General features: G+C 39.6%; 1 protein-coding gene across 10 annotated transcripts in view; it reads left to right on the forward strand.

Moving 5' to 3' along the window:
* FNDC3A (fibronectin type III domain containing 3A) overlaps positions 1-26,239 on the forward strand; it is a 114,294-nt gene that overhangs the window by 23,830 nt on the left and 64,225 nt on the right. For 9 of the 10 annotated variants that reach the window (XM_046941661.1, XM_040699830.2, NM_001012826.3 and 6 more), the window contains one exon: positions 17,009-17,084. The exons of the other annotated variant lie outside the window; for it this stretch is intronic. In XM_046941661.1, coding sequence (XP_046797617.1) covers positions 17,009-17,084 — 76 coding nt within the window. The remainder of the gene's footprint in view (positions 1-17,008; positions 17,085-26,239) is intronic. 10 annotated transcript variants of the gene reach the window in all.

Raw genomic sequence — 26,239 nt, forward strand, 5'->3', positions numbered from 1 at the left:
TGATGTCTGTCTTGTTTTAGTAAGGTGACTAAAGAGCTGTGCTTATATTAAATAAATTGCTTTATTTAATGAGACGAGTAGGTGCAAGCTGCCTGCGGCTACAAGCATTGAGGTAACCTAGTTCCTCTCTGCAGTCTGTTGCAGAGTGCTCCCAGTTCCTGAGTCTGTGCTCCTCTGTCATCAGCATTTGGAAGGGTGTCCTGTTCAGGCTCAGGCATGGTGACTGCTTCCTTCCTTCCCTTGGACATTTAATGTTAAGTGGGTCCCAGGATTTGAATGTCAGAGTCAAAAACCTACAGAGTTGTCCTCAGTACTTACATCTGTTCTTCAAATGGTAGCTATTATAATCTCTCTGTAAAACAAAGATGTAACTGCTTTGCAAAGTTACTTTAAGGACAGAAGATCACTCTTAAAATATGTAAAAATTACGCTTTTTGTGAACAAGTCATCTGAAGTACATCCCTTGCTAGCTAAAGCCTGTTTCTCATGGTGACTGAGAAGTTTCTCAATTTATAACTGGGCAAAGTCCATCTAAGCCTCTGCGTGTTCCAGAATTACACATTTCATAGAGCAGTCAGAATGACGTCCTTAGGGAAGAAGTAGATTCTGGTTTATGCACCACAGTAAAAAAAAAAGGCCTTTGGCTCTAATTTCTTTCCCTTCTTTTTGAAAGTAGAAGAGAAAACACATAGGGAAGGTATTTATTGGCTGTGGAGTTTCCATCACTTGGTCAGTACAGACTGAGCCTTCCCAGCCTCATTGAATGAAGGACAGAGCCTTCAGTTTCTTTCCTAACGCTGTTTCATGTTGTCCACGTGGTGTTTTGACATCCAGTGATACCCAGACCAACGCAAATCTGAGTGTATGGGGAGAACCTCTGGGAGATAGAAAGGAAGGGGGTTTTAAGAGACTACTTCAGAAGTGCTATAAAACCCATGCCATACTATTTGTGTATGTATGAATGCGTTTTTTAATAACTTCAAAATACAGTTCTTCCTGTGGCACTTCCTTTTGTAGTCTGGATTTACCATTTCTACTTTAAATATCAATCTTTAATACTACAGGCTTTTAACATATTCCTGTGTCACCAAACTGAGCTGGGAATCCTTGGAAATAACAAAACTCTCTTCTTGTCGATATACTTTGCAAACCCATGGCCTATGTATTTTTAATATTTTGTAAACTCTTTCGAAGATGAATGCCTACACTCTTTCATCTTGTTTCTCTGCATTTTTCTCTTAATTTTACCATCCCATTGCAGAAGAGAGATTGTTTTTAAAGGGCATTTTTAGTTTAATTCAAGTTTCTAGTTGTTGTTCAGGTAAGTTTTATACTCTAAGTCTTTGTCAAAACGTAGAGAAAAGAAGGCAGCAATACCTTCTCTCCCATCATTTAATCCCTTGGAATAACTCCAGTATAAATTGCAGAGCACTGCACAGCCAGAATGAGCTCAGCAGCCAAGCACTTGGCAAAGTTCTCCACCAGTAACCTGATGTTGGAGTAACTTCTTGACTGTAGAGTAAGGCATGCAGCATGTCTCCCATTTGCTGGATCCTCTTCTTGTACTGCAGAAACCTGAAGGAGATCAGGGTAAATGCTGAAGTGGCTCTGCCTCAGCCTACAGAGGGAGAATCAATTGTAGCATTATAACCTGTCTGAAATAACATATTCAAGTGCTAGGCCAAAGGTTGATCCTGACTGCTTTATAACGTTGTATATTGTTTCTCATGAATACCAGACTGGTTGTGCATGTTTTCAGACATGTCCAGATATTACTGACAAAGAAATTCTTTCAGGTGAAGAATGCCATTGACTTGCATCATCACTTGCATGTCTTCTGTTTTTTTTTACCTGAGTTTCCTCATCTCAGCTAGCTTTTGTGATGTTTGTAGGATGCTTGTTTAATGTATTGTTAGGCATTTTATGGAGGCAAAATACTAGCAACGCTGTAACTGTGGCACGACAACTTAGCTTGTTTCAAATGTGTGCTTATTAAGATCATCACAGTATTTAGACCTTCACAGCTTGATTGAGAGAGAGTAGGGGAGTAGGCAGTCATCCAAAGTAGTTTTTCTTGCCAAGTGGAACACCAAATAATGCATATTTGACATAGAATACTTTATGTGGCAGCTGCTGGTACAGCTTGCAACCAAAGTGCAGGAATTGTTAACACCTGTGAACTTTTTGATTCTCTAAGCTTTTGAACATCTATCGAAATATTAGTAGTTTCTTGAGCAACAGAAATGTTAATTGTTTGTCCCTTTCGCTTCAAATGCAGATCTCTGTAAAATTCATTTCCCAAAGTTAATCTGGTAGTCTTCTACCTTTCAATCTGTCTGGATACAACTTAAATGAGTTTATTCCCTGATTCTGCTTCAGATTATTTCAAATAAAGCAGACGTATGGAAGGTGTCTATCAAGGGGACTGGCCATCCTCTGTGAGTATTAGCCGGAAGCTTAGCCCTTACCACTTTACTGCGCGGTATGAGCTCCATCCTTCCTTCAGTTTGCTTAGCATTGTAAAACTCAAGTTCACTGGACTTCAAACAACAGACCACGGTGAAATAAGAATAATCTGGTTCACATCTTCTATTTGTATTTATGGAGATTGATGTTTGTAACTTCTGGCCAGGACCAGATGTTTCAGAAAGTTCCAGAGTTCAGTGACTGCTCCTAACAGTTTCCTCCTAATTCCTGGTAAACAAGGATTAGCTTAAAACTTTGAAGCACAAATGTTTATCAGTTGCACTGCACAGATCCTTTGAAACACTTCTGTTACTCTTACATTTTTATTTTTTCATGATTTAAAGATATTACAGTGGGATTATTTTAAGTAGCAAATCTGCTGTGCACTTTCTACTAACCACAGCCTGTTTCTATGCTAATGAAACAGATTGGGTTTGCTGTAAATGAGACAAATAAAACTTTGCTTAGCCAAGCTGTGAAAATTGTGTAGCGCAGAAGAGAAGAGACAAAACAGACCAAGTAGATTAAAAAAAAAAAGAAGTAAATATTTCTCAGCAATAAAGTGTGAGACACGGAGCATAATGGCACTGTTGTACATAGACACTGACAAATCTTGAATATGTTTGTCAGTGAAATTAGATGCAGATTTTAACATTTCTCTTTTTACTGGTTCTTCTTAGAAGACTTTCTATTTTTACAAAACAAGGCTCCAGCTCTCCAAACCATCTATTTTTTCTCATCCTGTGATCAGCTTTCAGCTCATCTTTCATATCAAGAGAGCTCTGCTCTTCGTGTGGAAGAAGTGTGGGGGGGAACATATGGGTACAGTAAGAATTCTAGAAACTTTTTCATAAACAAAATCTCCCAGTGCCAGAAGAAATGATCACCAATTATCAGGTCTTTCCAACCTCCTGTACTACACAAAGCAGCTAAGACTTACTGAAATCTATAGTTTCAAATGTTAGCTCCACTGAGTAGTAGTTGATATAGCAACCTCTTCCTTTTCCCAGTTACTTGTAGGGATAGTTTGTGGTCACAGTGCATGCAGGGGTGCTGACAGCATGTTGGAGCAGCAGTTAAGGGTGAAATACTTGCTGATTTTTATGTCAGCTGCATTTTAGAAAAATGGCAGTTACTTGCTGTCACCCCTGAAAATATCCGTAGGTCTTGCAATTTGGCAAGATAGCCTCAAGAAAGTGAAGGAAAAGCCATGCTATCATTAAAAAATATAGTTCTCCTTTTCTTTTTGTTTTACATCCCAAGCATGTGAATTGTTACTGCATCATGTTAAGTAAATTAATTAGGTTCAGTAAGGCCAAGTGCAGGGTGCTGCACTTGGGTCAGGGCAATCCCAGGTATTTATACAAACTGGGGGAAGATCTCCTTGAGAGCAGTCCTGCAGAGAAGGACTTGGGGGTCCTCGTGGATGAGAAGCTGGACATGAGCCAGCAGTGTACGCTTGCAGTCCAGAAGGCCAACTGTGTTTGGGGCTGCATTAAAAAAGGGGTGGCCAGCAGGGAGAGGGAGGTGATTGTGCCCCTCTACTCAGCTCTTGTGAGGCCCCATCTGGAGTACTGCGTCCAGGCCTGGGGCCCCCAGTACAGGAAGGGTGTGGAGCTCTTGGAGTGGGTCCAGAGGAGGGCCACTAAGATGATCAGAGGGCTGGAGCACCTCTCCTATGAGGAACGATTGAGGGAATTGGGCTTGTTTAGCTTGGAGAAGAGAAGGCTCCGGGGAGACCTCATTGTGGCCTTCCAGTACTTGAAGGGAGCATATAACAGGAGGGGGAAAGGTTGTTTATGAGGGTGAGTAGTGATAGGACAAAGGGGAATGGTTTTAAACCAAGACAGGGGAGATTTAGTTTAGATATTAGGAGGAAGTTTTTCACCCAGAGGGTGGTGATGCACTGGAATGAGTTGCCCAAGGACGTTGTGGATGCCCTATCCGTGGAGGCACTCAAGGCCAGGCTGGATGTGGCTCTGGGCAGCCTGGTCTGGTGGTTGGCGACCCTGCACATAGCAGGGGAGTTGAAACTTGATGATCATTGTGGTCCTTTTCAACCCAGGCCATTCTATGATTCTAAATATCCCCACAATTCTGTATGGATTTCCTCCTGACCTCTGGAAAAGAAGATCTGCTAGTAACTTTTACTACTCAGATCGTTTCTGTTTTTCATTAGGAAAGTGTTCTCCATACCTAGAGAAAGTGTTTGGATCCTTCTAGGTTGTCAGTCAGTATTAGTAGATGCTAGGGTAGAGAATTGTGTGAAACCCATATATTGTAATTTGCTCAGATGAACATGATGGAAAATAGTAAGATTTTAAAGCCTTATTGTTAAGGACATTGCATAATGTCCCTTGGGTGATGGTCAGTATCTGTAAGATGTTTGTAAATGAGGATGAGAAGCCTGTTTTCTGTAATTCATACTACAAAACAAGATTTAAGAGAAAAGTTTTAGCATTACTTTTCTGCATAGATACCACAGACATGTATGCTTAGCCTGCCATGAATTAGTATGGCCTAGCACAGAAATTAGCCTAAAGTTTTCAGAACTCTATTGATTATTAGCCAACATAAGCAGGGAAGGAGGAGGTCTAAAGGAAGGTGGAGTTTGAGCAGTCTTGTGAAAGATGACATTAAGACAGAGTTATAGTTGGAAATGATGATCTTGAAAAGCATGAAATTCTTAAATCATTTTGAATTGCCAAAAGCTCTAGGCATGGTTTTCATCCAGCTTTTATAACTGATGTCACTTTGTTGGGTTTTTTTTCCTTCTTATTTTATAGTCTTATGTTGTCAGTAATATATATTGCGTAGATCATTTGTGTTTTCCGATTTAACCAGTTTTCTAAATGTTAGCAGGTTTCATTCTGGAAGAGAGTTGTCCTTAGCCTCGTTAGCATAATGATATGGACAAGATATTTTGGAAAACTGAATTGTATTACATTTGTGACTGACATCACCTTAGCTGGACCACAGCTGTGGTTCCATCTGGCAATTCCTGTGCAGCTCATGAATAACAACACTGAAGTCCTGCAGCGTTCTGTGATCAGTAGCTTTTAGGGCCATGCAGATGGGGCAGCAGACCCACAAATCACAGTACATCAGCTTCAGAGCTGGGCTGGAGTTATCCAGACTCAGTGTCTACTTTTCCCTGTTCGTTGGACCATGCTCTGGGGAGACAAAGTAGCTGCAACATTCCATATAACAGAAGACCATACACAGATGGAAAAAACAGTCCCTTTTAAAATTAAACATAAATACTTTCAGTAATAAAATGATACGGGATATGGAGAACTGTTATCTTGACCTAGAAAGCTTTTACTTGGTGAAGAATGTTGTGCTGATGAGTCATGGGGAATGTGATTTGAAGTTAGACCATTGGAAGTATTCTTTCTTTTAACTGAGCTGTAGGCTTGAGTCTCTTTATATAAAGTTCAGACAATACTGTCCAAAAAATGTTTAATCTTTCTATAGCTCAGGCAATGTCTAGTCGGTGATCTAACATTCTCACATTGCAGGTACCAGGTTGTTAGATGCACTTTTATCTGCCATGTCTACTTAGGGGCCAGGACTTAGACCATAAGCGCACAGGCTTATACCGTATGTGGTATTTGAAGTAAATTCTCACAGGGAGAGAGAGATGACTGTTTTCCCCTGCATAGCTGTCTTTCTACAAGTAAGAGCATGCCAACGGACCCCTGCTATTGTTGGGATTAAAGGCAGCAGATGTTAAATTGTCAGAAAGTAATGCTGGATGATTTCAGTTCAGTTCTACTCTTTATTGAGGACTAATAGAGGGAAACAATCTTTGTCACCTGCAACGTCTTCAATATTAATACCTAATAAAAGGTATTTCTGGTTATTGCATTACTTAAGACAGGCATATATGTAAATAGGAAATTATAAAGTAGAACTGGGAATTGTGCTTTTTCCTTTTCATGCCACCTAATGTACCAAATAAAGATGCACAGTATGTAATAACAGAGTATTTAAGAACAAGTGCATTAAAATCCAACTGATCACTTCTTTGCTGTGTTTTTTTAAATCCTCTTTTAAAGTATTCTTTACTCTTCCCCTCCCCTCCCCCCCTTCTGGCTTATTTGCACACGAGTCATGAGCTGCATCATATATTCAAGGATACAGTCAGAAGTTGGCTCATTCCTGCCTAGTGTATCCTATCTGGGAATCAGGAGGCTAAATTAAAAACGCACTTATAAAATGGAATATATTTGGAAGCTTTGTTCTCTTAAACCCGAGCCTTCTGTTGACTGACGTTAGATGATCCAGAAGCAGATGCTGCAGCAGCTATTTGTTGATTTAGTTGCTATGGTGACATGATACATTCGTGTACAGCAGGAAGCTCACTGTACGTTGGCTAATTTGATAGGAAGGAAGGCTTGAGGTAGGTATTGCCGACTATATTGTTAATTGATCCTACCTTTCCCATCCTGCCTCCACATGCTGCTTGGATGCACAGCTCTAGGGAAAGGTAGAGGGAGATGCTCCGGCGTGACGGTCAGGTTAAGGTGCCCTGCTGAGGGGGGCCAGTGCTCAGCACATCGCCGAAGATTGCCTCATATTGAGTGAATGGAACAGATTGGAGCATCTGGAGCGGTGACTGTTGGATCCTCCTTCAGCCTTTGTCACTGTGGTAGCACCAGTTGAATGAGAGAAATAAAAGGATGCGAGCAACAGTAAGTCAAAGCGCTAAGGCTTTTGAAATGGGATACTAGATTTAAGCATGCCACTAATTAACATCTTGATTGGAGCGATTAGTGGAAAAAAATTGTGATTGTTCTGAATGCCCCAATGACAGAGCATTAATGTGGCTCTGCCTGGAAGTTGTGTATTGTGTCATATTCACCCTTTTCCAGAAATGCACCCTTTTTTAATCTCGTTGCAGACGGGCTTTTAAAGGTACAGTATGCATCTTACCACGGACGTGGCTGTACCACTCTGTAAGCAGATTTAGTTGGGGATTTCTAAGATTTTGAAGTCACGGTGGCCAAGAGAATTAACGACAGGTTTTTCCTAAATCTGTAAAATGTTCACAAATGAATCAACCCTTGTCCTTGTGGCTGAAAATGCTCCTCATCAGTACTGTGGAGCTAATTTCAGTTGCAGTATTTTTAGTCGAACCACTGCTTATTTTACATTTCTGTACCTTGCCAGCGTGTTTAATTACATGATTTCATTACAGTCTTTCTGTTATTTCAGATATATACTGACAATCATTTGCTACTGAATTAGCACCTGTATCCAGATAATTCTAAACACAGATTAAAAAGGAACAACAACAAATCAACCTTGAAGCTCTTGTAACTTTCCTAATAATCCCCCACCGGAAAAGAGCATTATTTCTGCTAATACAGAAATGGATTGTGATTGGTGCTGCTTAAGTTATGGTTTTAAGGTCCAGGGAGGAAACAATTTGAGACACTTTATCTGTTTAGTTTTCCAGACTTCTGTTGGTGTGAGGAGATGGGGGGGGAGGAGAAGATCCTCAAAAGATGCAGTCCCCCAAAACAACACAAGAGGAAACCAGAATTCTGCTTTTCGGCAGTACAATTTTGCTTCAGTTTGTAACCGTTTGTGTTGTACAGGGAGATTCTTCCTACATATTTCATTGAAATATACCGTAACTGTAGTTGTAATATAGCGTATGTAACCTACTTTTAGTTATTCCTATTAGATGAGTTTTGCAGTGAATGAAATTAATGTATTATATCCCAGCTTTTCCCCCATTTTCTCCTTGCATTTTCAACGCATTTCAGTATTTTGATTTGTATTCCAGAATATCAGTCAGTTTTGGTGCTGAAGGATTGGATTTTTTTTATTGTGATATATTTAACAGCAGATCTGTTAGCACTCGTGTTAAATATACCAGAGGCTTTTAACTTGGTTAGAAAACTTGTCCCAGATTTCACCCATTCAGGAAAAATGAGTAAATTCACAAGGCATGACTTAACTCCTTTTAGACAAAGATAGCAGCTAACTCAGCTCCTCTTGCCTTCAGTGAGAAGTGGGGGGCTGGAGAAAGGACTCCGGACATTTCTTTGCCCTGAAATTCAGTCGGGTTCCTTTGGTTTTCTTGTCTTTGAGGCAATGGACAGCACCGGGACAAAGTATTTAGTGTAATTTTACTTTAGTCTCAGTCTGGACAGAAACACTTAGCATTTTAATTTTCCCCTCCAAAAGGCTGATAGTCCTTAATACCGAAGAATGGGTTTGAGAGCAGGTATATCCTTGAGAGATGCAAAGAGCTTGACATCTGTAGATTTCTCCTTTAATGCAAATAAGAAAATACTTGTCTTGTAACCCAGTAACTCTAAAGTGATAGCTTTGATCATTCAGGTAAGGCTTTACTGGTTAGAAATAAAGCGGTGGATATTCAGAATACTCTATTTTAAAAGGGTGTTGCATAGTTTTCCACGGACAGGGAAGATTTAAGGCATAAAAGCACTTATTCGGGCAACGTAACTTACTACAGCACTTTTGAAAATGCAGCTGATGGTACTGAAACTGTAATGAAAATTTTTCTACATCTGAATTGAATCTCTCAATGTTTGAGTGTGTTCAGAAGAGTTAGGATGGCGTTTCATTCTTGTCTTTTTTAGAAATACAGGTATTGAAACTGTGGCTTCACGGTGTGTAACAGTGAGAATCATCCTTGTGTGATAAGGGTAAACTGGACACTTTTCCATAAGCCTTACAAAAATCTGATGATTTAGGTAGATCGTCTTAGCTTTATGTGGCAGGGTTAGGATGAAGCTAAGGAACTTTCTTAATTTTGGATATTTTTTGCTCCTATCAGTGTGTTATCAGTATACTTCTGGACACAGTGTTTGTGGTGGTGTTTTTCTGTTGTTTTTGTTTTTACTTCAAACTAAGTTTAAGCTTCTAGAATCTAAACAGTAAATTTAAAATATTACCTCTGGATATCTGATATATTGGTAACAATATTTTGCATATGTAGTTTTTTTCAGATACGTTCTGTTTCATCCTCTATGTTTTTGGTAGGAGCAGCAGAGTATTTGTGAGGCAATATTCTGCCAGTGATTATTTCCTTAGAGCAGTATAATTTTGGCTGAATGTATCATATACATGCATGTGTATGTTTGAGGAGGGAGCCTTTCCTGTTTTGGCAGTGCTGTTCAGAGCTGCATTTGCACATGTATGGTGGTGAGCAAAAGAAGAAAATTGTGTAAAATTCGCTGTGAGATGTCCTTTGTTAAATAGTTTTACTAGGTGAGTTCGTAGATTTCATTGACTCATTTCAGGTTTTACCATATAGGTAAAAGGGGGAAGTTCTTTACTATGAGTATGAGAGTGGTGAGGTGCTGGCACGGGCTGCCCAGAGAGGCTGTGGATGCCCCATCCCTGGAGGTGTTCAAGGCCAGGTTGGATGGGGCCCTGGGCAGCCTGGTTTAGTGCCAGATCTGGAGGTTGGTGGCCCTGCCTGCTGCAGGGGGTTTGGAGCTTGATTATCCTTGGAGGTTCCTTCCAACCCAAGCCGTTCAATGATTCTAATGGAAAGTCTTCTTTTTCCTTCCATATGGGCAGAAATAATTTAGACTTTTAATTGTATTTATGATGTCCGCTATGGAAATATGTTGTATTAAAACAGTGAAGTAACACTCTTGTGAATTAAATCTAAGCTTTTTTTGTTTTCTTGCCCTGCAAGTGTTTCACCTTATAGAGGGGCTTTACCAGCATCAGTTGTAGTCTGGCACCAGGCTTCCAAGAACTTAACATCGTAGAATGGTTTGGGTTAGAAGCAACCTTAAAGACCATTCAGTTCCACCCCCTGCTGTGGGCAGGGCTGCCACCTACTTCAGTCTTCCTTACTGTCTGTCTGGTGTTCTCCTCAGTGAGCGTCCGTTAGTTGTGAAGGCCTCTGGTTCCTCACTTTCTGTGCTGTGGCTGAGAGCACCAGGGAAACTTTTCCCTGCATGTTATAATGTGCTTCCACGAGTCCTACACTGCCCTTCTTTCCTGCATGCTCACTGAAATTGTCTGGAAATGTGGCAAACTGCTGACACATTGCTACTGCATTTAGCCGGATGGAAGGAGAAGCAGAGATGCTTGTAGAAGCGTGACTCTTACTGACAGAATGAAGGGTCGGTTTTAATTGTTGTTTCAGTGGAATTAATGGGCTTTTCGGCTAAATTTAATTAGTCTGCAAGCTAACATATTCAAAACAGGATTAGGTAGCTCTATATTTTAAATCCCTTCTGCCCCCAACTAGGCTTCAATAAAGAAGTACATTAACCTGCATATTCATGTGCCATGAGGAACATGTTAGGGTGTTTAAGAGGTTGTTTGATACCTATGAAAACCGACAACATTTTGGATCATTACTCTTCTGCCTTTAGACAACACTGCTGTGATCATATTGATGGGGAGAAATACCTCCGTGAAGCTCACTTGGGCTTCTGCAGCCTCCCTTTTGTGCTGATAAATGTTACTTCTAGATCTTTCTGGAGATGAGCATTAACATTTGACCTTAACATTTTCCCTGTTTTGGAGAAGTGCTCTGAGTCTGGGAGGCTGCAGCTCTGCCTGCAGTCTCTCTTCCACTTCTTGTTGTTGAGATCCTTTCTCTTTTTTTTTTTTTTCCCTGCCATTTTTATCAAATACATTTCATCAGGGTTAAAAATAAGGTAAAAATTTGAAGAAAAGGCATTCAAATCCCTTTCTAATTCAGTCTGCAGAAGAATCCAGTAGTTTCTCCTGCCAGTAGTTTAAAGCTTACTGAATAAAAATAGGAAGCATTGATATTCTGTTCTTTTAGCATTTGTACTGCCTTTGATTCTGTAGATAAAAGATCAGAATACTTTCTCATCCCATCTCACACTGATCTAGTAAAGCTAAATCATATATGAGACCTTCAGATGAAATTATTGTTATATTATCGTTACATCTGTTGATAGTATGTCAAACTCAATGTTGCGTGTCTTTGAAAGGCTTGATCATACTACTTGAGCTACAGTAAAATTGTACTTCAATTTGGATTTAAATAGATAAATATTATAAAAAATATACAGAATTATTGAATTATAGGAGTGCATTTGTCAAATAAGACAGCTCAAATTGTGATTTAGATGAGAAAGATTTTTCACAAGTGGTGAAGATGATATCCCTTAACAACTAGTCCTTCAAAAAGGCAAAGCACTGCAATGCTACTGTCAGGCAGTGTTTATGTATTTGTAATTTAAACATGCTCAAGAGTGTTCTCAGAAACAGGCTGAATGTCATGGAACAAGTCTGTTCTAGGAAACTGTTTCTTCCTCCAGAAGGAATATCTGTCTGCAGACTGCCTGGAACAGTTTGTGGCATCATCTGGGAGAGTGCTGGCTGGCATCAGCCCCAAGTGTAATCAGGACTGCTATAACATAGTTCATCTTTGCAGGCGACTGTTGCAGCACCTAGGAATGTTGCTGAGCACTGTTCACTTTGCTAATGCAGATCTAGTTTTAGGTACCACTGATGTGGTCAAGGGAATGAAGCGGCTGTCTTAGAGAATGAAAATACTGGGGCCCTGCAGTGAATGGAAACTGGGCATAAAAGGAGAGGAAATTACTAAGTCAAAAAAAAAAAAATGAAGGAGGTAGGTGGAATTACTCAAAACCATTCATCAAATCCTGTAGTACAAGAGCTAGGGGCATTTAGCTAGTAGGACACTTGTTTTTAAGGTTGCTTAAAGGTTAATTTCAGGTACTCGCTTCTGTAGGAGGTCGTGGAGGCAGGCAGTGTAAGCAAATCCCAAGAGTTCAGGCAAACTTATGGACAGTGAGCAAGATGGAGTGCAGAAACTGCCCAGGCTCTGTTGCTCTCCCTAAATATACCATCTACAATTGATGTATTGGAGATAAAGTACTGCACTGGAATAGGCTACTGACCTGATCCACCAACTAAGACCGTGAGGACATTTCTTATGCTCTTACTTGGCTTGAGCAGCTGCCTGAGTTTGAACAATGATTTCAGAAAAACCTCATTGAGCTTTCTAATGCGTGACACAATTGAGTTTTATTAGAAAGCTGGTCTGTGCCAATCCAGGGTATGCGTCTTGAACTGACGGTGGATGGGCAGCAAAGCTAGTCCTTTAAATTTCAGGAAAATAAGTATTTCATGCTAAAAAGTGGTTTTAATACATACCGTTCCTTTTTGCAGTATCTTTCTGTGTTTTTTAGGATAAAATTTGCTTTTAACATTGTACTAAGAAACCTCTTGAATCCATACCAATTTAATTAAACCACTAAAAAGCTTAGTGTATTGTTCATTGGTTTTAATGTCCTTTGTAGAATGAATTAAGTACTATTGAAAAGTATGAAATTACACTGTTAAAACTCTATAATACTTTTCAGCAACTGATGTTATAGGTATTTCAAGGTTCAGCCATGTGAGCTGGCCACTTTGTTCTATTTATGCAATAATTTTTTGAGGATAAATGCATAGCTCCACTCCTGTATTTTCAGCTTGTATGCTAATCTCCTCTGGATAGGTATTCTGTACTGCTTTTCATTTGGAACGGTACTGAGGTCATGTGAATCATTATTAAATAGCTGTTTAAAGGAAACAATTTATAGTCCCGGTGAAAATGACAAAAAATTGGTTGTTGACCTAATACTCCATTTCTTAGTAGTCATGTGTTAACATATCCTGAACTTGAGACGAAAATAGGTTGAGTCAAAGTTGTGTTAGCACTGACTGAGCAATTACATTTTTAAATTTTATTATTATTTTTTTTTAATAGTAGATGGCGTTTCGAATGCATTTATAGGATTATAGAGCACGTATCAAGGACTCAATGTCTTAAACTCCCATTATTTTGTTAAGCTTGTGAAGTTTTTAATTAGCGTTTTGTTGATCTAGCAAGAGAAATGGCATTTGAGAACTGTGTTGAACGTGCCTCCCACTGAGGCTGGCACATCATAAGTGACTTTTGTATCAAATCATTGCAGTTATTTTAGAAGAGTAGTTAGCAGAAATGTGAGTAGAATAATGCACGCTAGCCTTTGGGTAGCAGCATTTTAGATTTGGGTAGCAATTTTAGCCTTTTGGATAGCAGAGTAAAGCAACGGGATTTGTCACCGAAAGAACGAGGCATGGAGGAAGAGGCTGAACAACCAGAATTTGCTGAAGCTTGGCATTTAATCACAACCAACATGGATATTTTGCCCAGCAGAGAGAGGAGGCTGAGATCCAGAATATTTGATGTGAAAGATGAGGGCCTCTGTTCTCATAACATCAGTGGGTTGAGGAGATGGTGTTGTTGGGCAACAAGACATGCAGGCCTCAACAAAGCCCCTAAAATTGAAGGGTTTTAAGTACTAGCAACCTGTGGATTCTATTTGCCTAACACACGACGCTATGAACTATCTATATTACATTTTCCTTGAGGTTTTCTTGCATCTTTGATTATGTGCATCAGATTCTTAGGAAATAAGAGTGAATCCCTGGGAGTTATTGTCTCTCCTTGTTTATATCTCCTCTGACCAGGAAGGTACTGATCTCCTTGTATATGTGCATAGCTTTAGTTTTTCTTCTTGCACGCTGTATATTCTCAGGAGAAGAGGGTGTCAAAAATGTCCTTAAAGCAGCGATGACTCCCTGGGTGTCAGCAGCACTAAGGCAGAGAACCAGGGCTGGTTGAATTGATACACTTTACCGCCCAACACAATGGCTTTTGAAACCAGTGGTTCTTGAAACTTCCGAAATGACTTCAGCCCTGATTCAGTCTCTTTGGCACACTTAGCAACAAGTGTAGCCTGTATTGAAACAGTTGTAAAAAATATAAATGAGAATGTACAACTTAAAAGCGAGGCTGGAAGCAGGAGCCATTCAGTTAAGTACAGAATCACACATCAAACAGACTAATAGTCCATTGAAGGAAAAAGAAAAAAAAAGAAAAAGAAAACTACCTCTATTTCCTATTCCTGAGCATCTAATTAATGTGCATTAAGTCAGCCAGTCTTCCCAGCCTATTGGTATTCAGATGCTCTCAGAGACAGGAAAGCCTGTTGAAAACTGGTGTGTCAAAGCAGTATGGGCTCCATTAGTAGACCCATTGCCATGTGGCACAGCCAGTGTCAGCAGTGCTCTTTTCTACTGTATTATGCCCAGGTGTTGAGCCTTTATCTTCTAAGAGGTACTGTGAAACAAGCCACAAATATTTTCATGCAAGAGAAAACACAGCAAAAGAGAATCAAGAGGTATGCGGCCCACTTGCTGCAGTTCTGCCAATGTGCCCATTTCCATGCTTAGCTTTTCTAGGTGGAGCCTCCTGTCCAGATATCCTGCAGCCAAGGTCTGGAGGAGGTGGACTATCAGGTTCCCAAAGCAACATAATTACCAGGCTGCCAGGAGCCAGGCACTGGCACTGAAGAAAAGGGAGCAATGGGGTAATACCATTTATCCCTCATTCCATCTTACTAGAAAGAAATCAAGGGAATTAATTGTTCCACCCGTTGGCTTAAAACCTTGAGAGCTTTACAGCTTTTCTTCTTCACATAGTTTATGGTGATAGGTTTGACAGTTGGACTAGATGATCTTGGAGGTCGTTTGCAACCTTAATGATTCCATGATTCTTTACTGTGGAGAACCAACCCATGGAGCGGAAGCTTGTACTGATGGCCAGAATGGCTCCTCCCGGAAGTCAAGGCATACTAAATCCAAAACGTTTGTGCCAATCTGGATACTTTCCAGCCCACACAGATGGCAAGCTTTTAAGTACTTCTACTTTTAATTGTCTAAATTTTAAGCTAGAACCTTAAATTGTAGCAGAGAGTAGAAAGTAAGTGAATTAAATAGGCATCTTCAGGAAGTTACATCTGCTTGGGAAGCCTGGAAAAGAAATTGTAGCAAGTCATTCACTCCCAGTTCCCTCCATCCTGGTCTGAAGGTGATATCCAGTTGCTAAAATGCTAACTACAAGCATTTGCAACAAACTCCAGTGATACGAGGTATTCTGAAGACATACAAGCTTTACTTGAAGCTCACTTCTTCTAAATTTTGCTTCTAAGTTCAGGGAACATCAGAAGTGCTAACTTTTACTGAATTTTATATTCAGATACATTAGATAATTGGGAAAATTATCCATATGATAAAATGTAAATCATATAATCATAAAATGGCTTAGATTGGAGGAGACCTCAAAAACCATTTAGTTCAAACGCCTGTGCCTTGGGCAGTGCCACCCAACAGCTCAGCTGCCCAGGGCCCCATTCAGCCTGGCCTTGAGTGCCTCCAGGGATGGGACACCCATAGCTTCTCTGGGCAGCTGTATCAGGGTCTCACCACCCTCTGAGTAAAGAATTTCTTCCTAACATCTAATGCTAATCTCCCCTCTTTTGGTTTAAAGCCATTCCTACTTGTCCTATTGCTGTCAGACATGTAAAAAGACAGTCTCCCTCCTGCTTATGCACTGAAGCTTTCTATTTTCTTTGTAAAGAAGCAGCAATTATACTTTCTTTAGCAGCTCAACAGAGTAAATTTTTTGGCCAACATTTTTGAAGTTGCATGGAAGCAAGACTGAAGAGGTGTCTAGAAGGGCAGATGGTGATGTGGTTGATGCCATGTCCCTGGAGACTTTCAGTGTGAGGCTGGATCAGGCCTTGGGCAACCTGGTGTAGCTGTGGTGCCCATTCACTGCAGGGGAGTTGGACTAGATGGCTTCAGAGGTCCCTTCCAACTCTAAGGATTCCGTGATTCTATGAAATGCACCTCTTCTTTATTTTCCTTTGTTCTAATTTTATTTTGATTCCTCATAGCTACAAACTTACTATCTCAAGGTCAGGTTTCAAAGGAGAATTCTGAAGTCTAAAATGGTGATGGACTTTTACTTTGGTTTGTGTCCGATTTCCATGGTTTTTCAGCTGCATATGCTTTTCTACGTATTCTACATTGTGTGGCCTAAAAACAAACAAAAACCAGCAAACACACACACACAAAAAAGAGGTTCAACAGCTTTCTGCAAATAAAACTATACATACTGTTTCAAATTGTGTATCTGATACGCTTACTTATTAGTTCTAATAATGCTTTATCATTAACGATTGTACAGACGTGCTTGGATCATGAAAAAAAGGAAATTACAGGATGTTTCTCTTATGCTGAAAACTGTTTGCCAAGCAGTAATATTTAAAATACAAGCACTGGGGAGTCCTGGGCTACCTCTGAAACTTTCTGTAGCAGTTTGATTAACGTGGAAGTAAATGTAATTTGTTTAAATAATTTAAGCTGTAGAAATAATGTTTTGATTACACTGAACAGTCCAGAAACAAAAAGTTTCTACAGGTGTTGTTTTACCCAAGTTGCTGTTCTCTGCTTGGTTCTTTGGAAAGGTTTGTTTAAAAAGATTTCTACTTGCTCTTGCTCTAATCTCTTTTCTCTGTGGGATAAAGGCAGCAGATAATGTAAAGTGGAAAATAATATATTCAGACTATTTTTTTTTGCAGTGAACTTTTTTTTTTTACACGTACTGGGCTTTTGTAACATATTCCTGTGTAATGGTTGTGAACACTCTTTTATTTTTAAGGTTATTCTTGTGCAAGTTAATCCAGGGGAAGCATTTACAATAAGAAGAGAAGATGGACAATTTCAGTGCATTACAGGTAAAACATATATAATATATATATATAATATTTCCACATTCTACATCAAGATAAATAAAAGGCAGTTTCTGGTGTTGAAGGTAAAAGACTGTAAATAGTAATTTTAAGTACAAGCTTTATTTAACAGTTTAAAAGATTTTGTGTTAGTGTTAAATTTGAGCACTGTGAGGAGTGCGCTTTTTTGTTGTATTAGTTGAAATTAAATAACATGGCATTTTCAGTCTGCAGACAAAACAGGCAAGTACTACTGTAGCAACTTCATTAAGCTCATTTATTAAACAGACCTGAATTTAAAAGTTACAGTTGTAAATTTGGTTTGAGGGATGTTGGGTTTCTTTATTCTTTGCTATAATATTGTCGTTGTTTTGCTTATGCTAACAGTAGCTCTCTGTTATCCTACTGGTAGTTTTCTTGCCAAACAGTGTCCTCCATGAGTTCTAGCTTGATCTCACTTCAAAGTACAAACACTTCACCCAAGAATATACAGGAGTCATTTTGGATATTTTCTGTTCTGAATTAAACTAGCTATGAGTTAAGTTAATCTACAGCTGCAAGAAACGAGCATTCAGATACTGCTGTTGTTTAGAATACCAGTTCACTCTGTTATAAGAGAGCAACCACAGATTCAGATACGAGGTCACTTTTTTCTTGCTTATTATCTGCTGGGACAATGAATCCTACCTTCTGTTTTCTGTGTGTTGGCCCAACATCCACAGATACAGTCCTGAGAAGCTGAAGCAAGAGGCTTCCATCTCCTTTTCCCTCCCTCCAGTCTGAGATGAAAAGTCTGTTTCCAGTGTCAGAGACACGTCCTTGGGCTACAAGATAGCTGATTAAAAGGAGGCCTTGGACTGTAATTAAGTTTACATCAACAGTTCTTAAAGTCTACATGTTCATTAGTGCCATTTTTCAAGAGTTGCTCAGTCCTGTTGCTTCACTTCAGCCACAAATCAGTCAGTATTGCAGCTCACGTTTCTGTAGACTCTTATTTGGAACGTATCTGTATAATAGTTACTTTGCAATTTCTGAGGGGAACAAATTAATTTTGTCTTGCAATTTAAGATTAAAAAAAAAATACAACAACAAAAGATAGGGCATTGTATTTTACCTTTATTGCACAAAACGCTGAGGAGAAGCATGCCTTGTGTTTCTGTGGGTTTAATTTCCTTGCACGGTCGTTTTGAAAGTAGGAAGTGTGTGTGATGAACTGCAAAAATACTGATATTGTATCTTTACAAATAGAGTTCTTACCTATTGTGATACTGCTTTTATCCCTCTTGATCCTGTTACTTTCTAAACAGACAACTTGCTATTGTGATTTGATTCAACTGCTTATTTCTTCACGCTTTAAATATGAAGGTGAGAGTGAGTGGTTTATTAGATAACAGTTGTTCCTGGTATTCACTAAGAATAAGCTCAGATATGATCTTTACAACTTTGAGGAAAAGTCCTGCAGCTTTTGCACACAACTTGCTGCATTGGCATTCTCCTTGTCCTTCCCCTTCCCAGGACATGAAAATAATATGGCATATATGTAGGTGGTGTTGAAACAGAGATCATAACTTAGGTTTCATGTCTATATGTTCATTAATCTTAGAGCAGAACCAGCTGGGCATGTTCACTTGAATGCCCCTTTTCTGGTCTATTCTTGCCACTCTTGACATTTCTGTATTATGATGATAAAGTCAATAAATCTTTCTACCTTTATCACCTTTTGGGTCTTTCTGACTTAAAGAAGAAACTCCTTTGGCAAGTGATACTGTACTGTCTTACTGTATGGTTTGACTTTCGGGAGGTCCTGGGTGGAGCCAGGAGTTGGACTCAATGATCCTTATTGGGTCCCTTCCAACTCAGGATATTCTGTGATATTCTGTTCTGTTTCATGGTATGTATTGCAACTAATGAGGAATGTCTACCTTGTCTACTGTATCTAGATTTGTATAAAGTGAACGATTTCATGTAGTGCACACTGTGGAGATTAATGTGGTATCAGCGGTCCTTCTTGCTCTGCCACAGCTTCTGAAGTGTAATCTGCTTCACTTTGCCACAAAATGGATGCCCAGTCTTCAGAATGGGTTATAGCCACAGGAGACTATTGCACTGACACTAAAGAAGGAAACCTCACATTATTTCCCTGTCTTTATTTTCTTCCCTGTATGCACTCTGTTATTAGGTCAATTCAAAGCTAAAGATGTGGAAATATATAATGAGTACAATTTAAAGAGATGCTTATTTAAGAAAAAGGTATGGAGAAGCGTGGATGTCAGAAATTTAGTGGAGAAGCTATTAGTGAGAGGTTGATTTAGTCATCATAATGCTGCTTTCCAGTCTGTTTTTCTGTAAATATTTGCCAATCTTTATATTCTTGCCTGACCGTATTGACTTAACGCTCAATAAAAAGCATGCATTTTCTGCTTTTTCTGTGATGTACTGTGTAAAAAGAGGCCATGCTACGTATGATAGAAATGTGTATCTGCACGTTACTTTCCAAAGATACAGCACATTGCTCGCAGAAAAACTGTAATTATGTACAACGCTGCATATTGATGTAATTAATGCTGATGCCTCAGAATCTACCCAAAGAAGGAATTAGAACAGGCATAGGGGTTTTTTCTCAAGAAATTCACTTAATACTTCATTAAAAACATTCCCTTATCAAAACAATAAGAAGAAATCTCTTCGTTTCCGAGTTTACTTTCTAAAATGAGCTGACTCTGAGAACTTCATTTACGGAGTATTTTCATGCAGGGCTTTTTAAGTCTGTATTCTAAACTACATTTAGCAAAAAGTTACCTTACAGAAAATGTGGTTAAGATCTCTTGGGAGTAAAATCTTACTACAAGATACCTAGGGAAAAGGAGAAATAATTCCAGTCTGCAACAGATAATAACTATCTGGCATGTTGTGCATTGACCAGTGATGAAAATGATAACAGATAGTTTCAAATTTTGGCAAAGCAATTTTCATTGGTTATGCTTAAACTGCAACTACGTTCAGTGTATTGTAAAAATGAAAGAATGGAAGTTGAGCTGCTTCTGGATGGACCAATTAATGGAGGAGCACACTGTGCTTTTTCTGTGGCTTAACTCCTGCAGAAAATACGGCATTTATACTGAGGTCCCTATACTTGCTGCCTGCTCAACTCAGATGATCTTTAAAGCCTTAAATGATCTGGAGCTGTAAGCGAGAAGTGTGTTCTTAACATGTGCCTCTTCCATGGCAGTTCAGAGTGGATGAAAAGACCATTGTGTGTATTTCTTAGCTTAAAATCTGTAAGTTTGGAAAAAGAGCAGTGCTTGTTGAGAGATGCTTTCTCCTTGGTTAATCACATCCCTTTATTTTGACAGAGTTTTGATGACTTTGTGTATTTCTTGAGGTATTGCATGCGTATTTCTGTAAAATAACAAGCACCGTTGTTTTATACTTCTGTAGCCAACTGCTTAGGTTTTGGCTGCTTTTGTATCGTGTGTGTTTTGACTTAACTGCAACTTCAGATGAACACTTGTCAGTACCAACGGACCATTCCTGATTTTATAACATTTTGTTTGACTGCACAGTGGTTTGTCTGAGAGCGCTGACTTCTGCCCACTCTTTTAACACAACTTCAATTTAAACCATTTGTCAGTCCTTTACTTTCCAAAGACACCGTGATTTTCTTGCTAGACAGACAGGAAGATATGTGGCTGCGTATCTATGTGTTAGACCAAAATGCTTATTTTCAGTAGAGTTCTTTTAGATACTGTTCTGAAATACTGGAAGTATTCAGACTTCTGTGGAAACTTTTCTTAAGCCAAAATTTTCTTCTGTTGAAGTGAAATAATCAGCTACATTAGTGATTCAGATAACCAGGTTTGAAGCGTATGAATGGGCTCTCTTTGTAGAGCTGAATTACTGCAGATCACTCATTCATGAATTCTTCCTATTGCAGGATAAATGAATGAAGATGACTCATCTTAAGCACATTTTGTAACAGTCCCAAGTTGCAGCTAAGGGCTATTAAATGTTACTTGACATAATAAGAGAGACAATGTTATATATGCCTCTGCAAAGGAAAATTGCCATTTTATAATGAAATAAGAAAATATATGTAAATTAGAATGAGTCATGTTTTGAAATGAAACGAAGTATCAGTGTTAAGGTTGGTAGCTGGGATAAAAGTTAAACAACCTTTTTTTTTTTGTTTTTGGAATAAAAAATAAAATATTTCTTAGAAGTATTTTGAAGTCCTTCGAGAGGAAAAGAGGAAGATCACATCAACTCTGAGGCTACAGTAGTGAAATACAAACTTTATTTCATTCTAAGATGAATTTCAGTTTTGGAAGAGCGGAGCAGACCTGCCCATTATCCAGAACAGTATTTGAATAAAGCTGTTACATGCTGCTAGGTGCCATGTGGTTTTAGTTGTTTTCAGATAGCATTAAGGCAACCACGCTGGACGTCTGTAGGGCAACTGTTGAATCACGGCGTGAACCTCTGATTGATCAGCTGAGGTGAGCACTGAGTCATCTGTGGGAGCACAGGTGAGGGCAATTCAGGTGAGGGCAATTCAGCGGTGTGACTGGAAGGGGTGGTGCCTGGCTTCACCTCTCCTAGACCCCATTTAAGGGCTGACTGCCACTGGGGGAGGATCTTTCTAGAAATCGCTCCTCTTGGAGTTTTTCCTGCAAGTCTGCAACACCAGTGAGCATTTTCCATCTATTTCTAATTATAGTCTTTCTAGCTATGCTATCTGTGGTTACCAGTCTGACCACACCACTCTGTATATTTGTTGACTCTACAACAACTTAAAATAAATGTAACTCCTGCCTAGGCATATTTCAACAACAAAGCCTCCATAAAAGCTTAATTTGTTTTTGTTTTTCACAGCACATAGTGCTTTGGTGTTGAGTTTTATTTAAGACTGAGTTACTGTTTGAGATGGTTAAACACAGATGTGCAGAATTTCTGACTTGCTCAACAAGTTCTCACAAGCTCCCCGGAAAGGATTTTTGTGGTTGCTGATGGTCATTGGAAGATGCTGCTTTTACAAGGAGATCAGAGCTTATCACCAAATCCTAAACCCACTGTGTGGGTCGGAAGGAGTACGTGCTGCCTTTCCATGGTGTTCTTGGAATGCACCAGGATGTCTGCCACTGCAGTAGTAATCCCATATGTTAGCTTTAAGGGTGGCATCACCTCTAGAACTACTGCATCTCGGTTGTTAAATTCCTCAGTGTCAGCTTTAGCAGTGGGCAAAGTTTAGAGATGATAGGACAATATTTAAATGCATATGTCTGTATTACTGAATAAACTAGCAAAAATAATAGAACACTATTAACAAGAATTCTCTTCTTGAGCATCTCTACTATGCTAGACAGCTTGTGAGACTGGGTAATGAATTTGTACAAGTAAGCCTGCATATGTATTTCTTTGTTTCAGTGCTCTTTTTTCCTGCTCCCATTAAGAACACTTACTGGACTACCCAGAGAAGCTGCTTTGGCTGATATTTTCTTTCTGTAGCCCAAGTCAGAAATTTTTCATCAGTTTCCATTTACCTAATCCTGATTTCTGAATATTGAGACATTACATGATGATGCAGGTATCTTTATTTGCTGTCATTTTCCTCTTCAAAGACACTCTACTGCTTTTCAACATTTTAGCCTTCTGAAAGCTGTAAATGTAGGGCTTTACACATCAGTTCCTTTAAGCAAAACAAGCCTTAAGTGGCAAATCATTTCGGTTGATTCCTGTCCATTACTTCCATGTGAGTGTTGCATAGAAGACTAAATGTGATACGCAAGGCTGAAACTAGATACATTAACATCCTCTTGTACATGTTAATTTTAGGATCTCTGTCACAAGTATGTAGAGGACTTTATAAAGGCCCTGAGGAAAGAACTGAGATCACAGCAAGCAACAGTGACTTAAAGCCCACCTAACTCTTTGTTGAGTATTTTCAAAGCTGAGTCTAGTAGTAGCTTAAATTTAAAGCAGCTCAGTTTGGAAATGTCTTAAAATATGAAACAGTTTCTAAACTGTGTATGAATGTTTGTATTTTCTAATGCCTACAGTCAGACTAAAGGTAACAATGTTAGCATCGGTCAGCCATGCATGAGTATAACTGCAGAGGAGGCTTGACCTCTTTTTTTACAAGAAGATGTTAAAGAGAGTGGTGAGGTGCTGACACAGGCTGCCCAGAGAGGTTGTGGATGCCCTGTCTCTGGAGGGGTTCAAGGCCAGGCTGGATGGGGCCCTGGGCAGCCTCCAGATATGGAGGCTGATGGCCCTGCCTGTTGCAGGGGGTTGGAGCTTGATGATCCTTGAGGTCCCTTCCAACCCAAGCCATTCTATGAGAGTGACCATGAAACATGGTTATAGTTCCCTTGATTTGAAAATATGCCACAATAAGTAAGAAGCTGCCCTTCTTGCGTTCCAAAGTAACTGTAAGCAGGGAGCTGACTTTTTTATAGCTTAGAGTAACGAACAGATTGCATGAATGCCCTTGCAAATTTTGTATAGGTAAATTAGCATAGAGGTTGGATGAGACATAGGCAAACCCCTTCTGATAAATAAAGAAAAAAAACAGGGTGAATTTAAGTCTTGCTGCTCATACCTTCGCTGTGTCATGTAGGACAAATAGGATCCTTAATTTTGAATGTCATTAGCATGGAAAATTTGCCCTTAAACCCTAATGCTGCAGCTTTTCTTTTACTAGTGCTATGCTGAATTAAAACTAACACAGATACCTGCTTGATTCTGTAGTCTTTTTTGCAATAGGGCAGTGCTGAGAAAGAACCATCTCTCAAAACTCAGTTTTATTAATGAAGCTGGCAAGGAAACACAAAACAAAGTCATTTCCCTAACCAGAATAAGCTGTAGCAATCTGAAGGTCTGTTTATATTGACTCTTTCTGCTCTAAGAGCAGCCATAAGAACTAACCCCTAAAGAGACCTCACTCCCTTCTGTGGGAACTGCCTGACCTTCTCCTTGGTTAAGTCTGATAACTGAAGGGGAGGTGGTAGCCTTGGTCTCCCTCAGCTCTTAAAGAGGCAATCAGTGATGCCCCAATGAGCTACTGCTGGAAAAGCTGACCTGATCATGCTGCTTTTCTACTAAGTTTCTGAAGTATGCCATTCCCTGCATAAACTGAACTTGACAAAAGTTTGTTTAAAAGCAGATCAGGCTTCTCTTAACACCTTCTGCAGTTGCAAATTTAAAAACAGATTAGAAGGAGAAATCCAGATCTTTAATCATGTTTGTTTTAAAGTGTTTTAGGGAAAACTTCATTTTTCTTTCTCTGATTTCTGTTTGAAATGTTGTTAAATAGATCTTTATTTGGACAAACCACATTTATAATGCTTTTTTCTTGTTACTTCCTCATCCTTCTATTAAATATTTTTCTACATTGACTTATTTCACACATTTTGAAATGGTTGAGTTTATGATTCACTATATTCCTTATAAGATACTCAGTTTCTCCATTTCACGTCCCATTTTCTAATGTATTCTCATCAGTTAATCTTTCCTTATATCTTCTTTAGTTCCCTCCTTTATTCCCTCTTTTCAGTGCAGTGTATACCCAGCCTGTCTGTAGGAAGCTTCTGGAGACGCTTGTTTGAAATATCAGTGCTTCAGCTGCATGCTCAAGACATCTAATTTTAGGTGCCTGAGTGTGTGTTTCTATATGTGGCCTTGGATCTGAGCTCCCTTTATAAGTAGTGAAGGTTTAGTCACTAGCTACAGTGTAGTCAGTGATTTTCAGCTGACATCAGTTTGAACTGAATAGCTCTCCAGGCTCCACTATCTGTACCGACTAGATCCCCACATTGGAGTGGGTAGTTTGAAGTCCTAACTTGCATGCAGCCATACAATTTTAGATTCCTAAATGAGATGTCTCCATTCTGGATCTGAAGCCTGGCTATTATAAATGGAAACAAGTAGCCTACACCACGAAAACATCTCATTGGAGTCCATTCTTTTGAAGTTGTACCCACGGTTCCCTCAAGTTTTGCCTTTGAGCTCTCTAAACTCATCCATTTCCAGGAACTCTTAATATCTCACGTCTTAAAAGGAGAATGCCAATACTTAGAGTTACATGTTGGGAATGGAGTAACGGCCAGTAGCTGCAACTAGGAAATGCACCTAGAGTTGACTCCCATGACTGCCATCAGTAATGTCTTGCCCTGAAGACTGTAAATCATTAACTCATACTGTCGAGGTTCAGGTGCTACTGTGGACAGTGTAAGTCTGAAATCACTTGGATGACTCCTATGCAAAGTGTCAAGCCTGACAGGTCTGTGTCTGAAAATATTAAGTCCCCCGGCACTGCAATCACTTTATCTGATCCCTTACTATGCTACTGATGGGAAATAAGTAGCCTTGTATTTCTTGTGTTATGAAACAAAAGGAGGGGAAAATTGATGTTGGGTCTCTTCTTGGATTCTGACATAAGTAGAAAATTGCTTAGATGTTTGAACTGGATCAGAGATGCAGGCAAAGGAGTTTGAAAGAACATTTTACTTAGGATTTTCAAGATCCTAATATTTAGAGTAACTTATGCTGATAATATTTTCTATATGTTAATCGGATGAAATCTGGTTGATTAAAATCGTAAAGTTTTGTGAAAATTGTTAACATTTCTGTTTTATTAAATTAGAGAACCTCGTAAGGGCTGAGTCTGGCAGGGCCCCCTGGGTCCATCTGCTCCAGCAGGGACACTCAAAGTGAAGTATCCAGGGCCACATCCAGGTGGCTTTGAGAGATCCCACAGCTTCTGGGCAGCCTGTGCCAGTGTTCCCACTGTTCAGAGGGAACCTCCTGTGCTCCAGTTTGCACCCACGTCCTTGCACTTCACGCCACTGACAAGAGCCTGATGCCCTCTCTACTGCAGGGATTTGTGGATAGTGAGATTTCCCTGAGCCTCCTCTTCTGCAGCTCTCCTCCAGCCCCAGTTCCCTCAGCCTCTTCTCACAGGAGAGGTACTCCAGGCCCTTCACCATCTTTGTGGCCCTCTGTTGGACTCTCTCCACTGTGTCCACATTTCTCATGTTCAACTTGGTGCCCCACTAGGACCCCCGTGTCCTTTTTTTGCAGAGCTGCTTTCCAACTGGGTGCCCCCAGCATGTCCTGGTGCTTGGGGCTGTTTCCCAAGGTGCAGGATTCTGCACGTCTCCTTG

The sequence above is a fragment of the Gallus gallus genome, chromosome 1 (genome assembly GCF_016699485.2).
Source record: "Gallus gallus isolate bGalGal1 chromosome 1, bGalGal1.mat.broiler.GRCg7b, whole genome shotgun sequence".
NCBI lineage: Eukaryota > Metazoa > Chordata > Aves > Galliformes > Phasianidae > Gallus > Gallus gallus.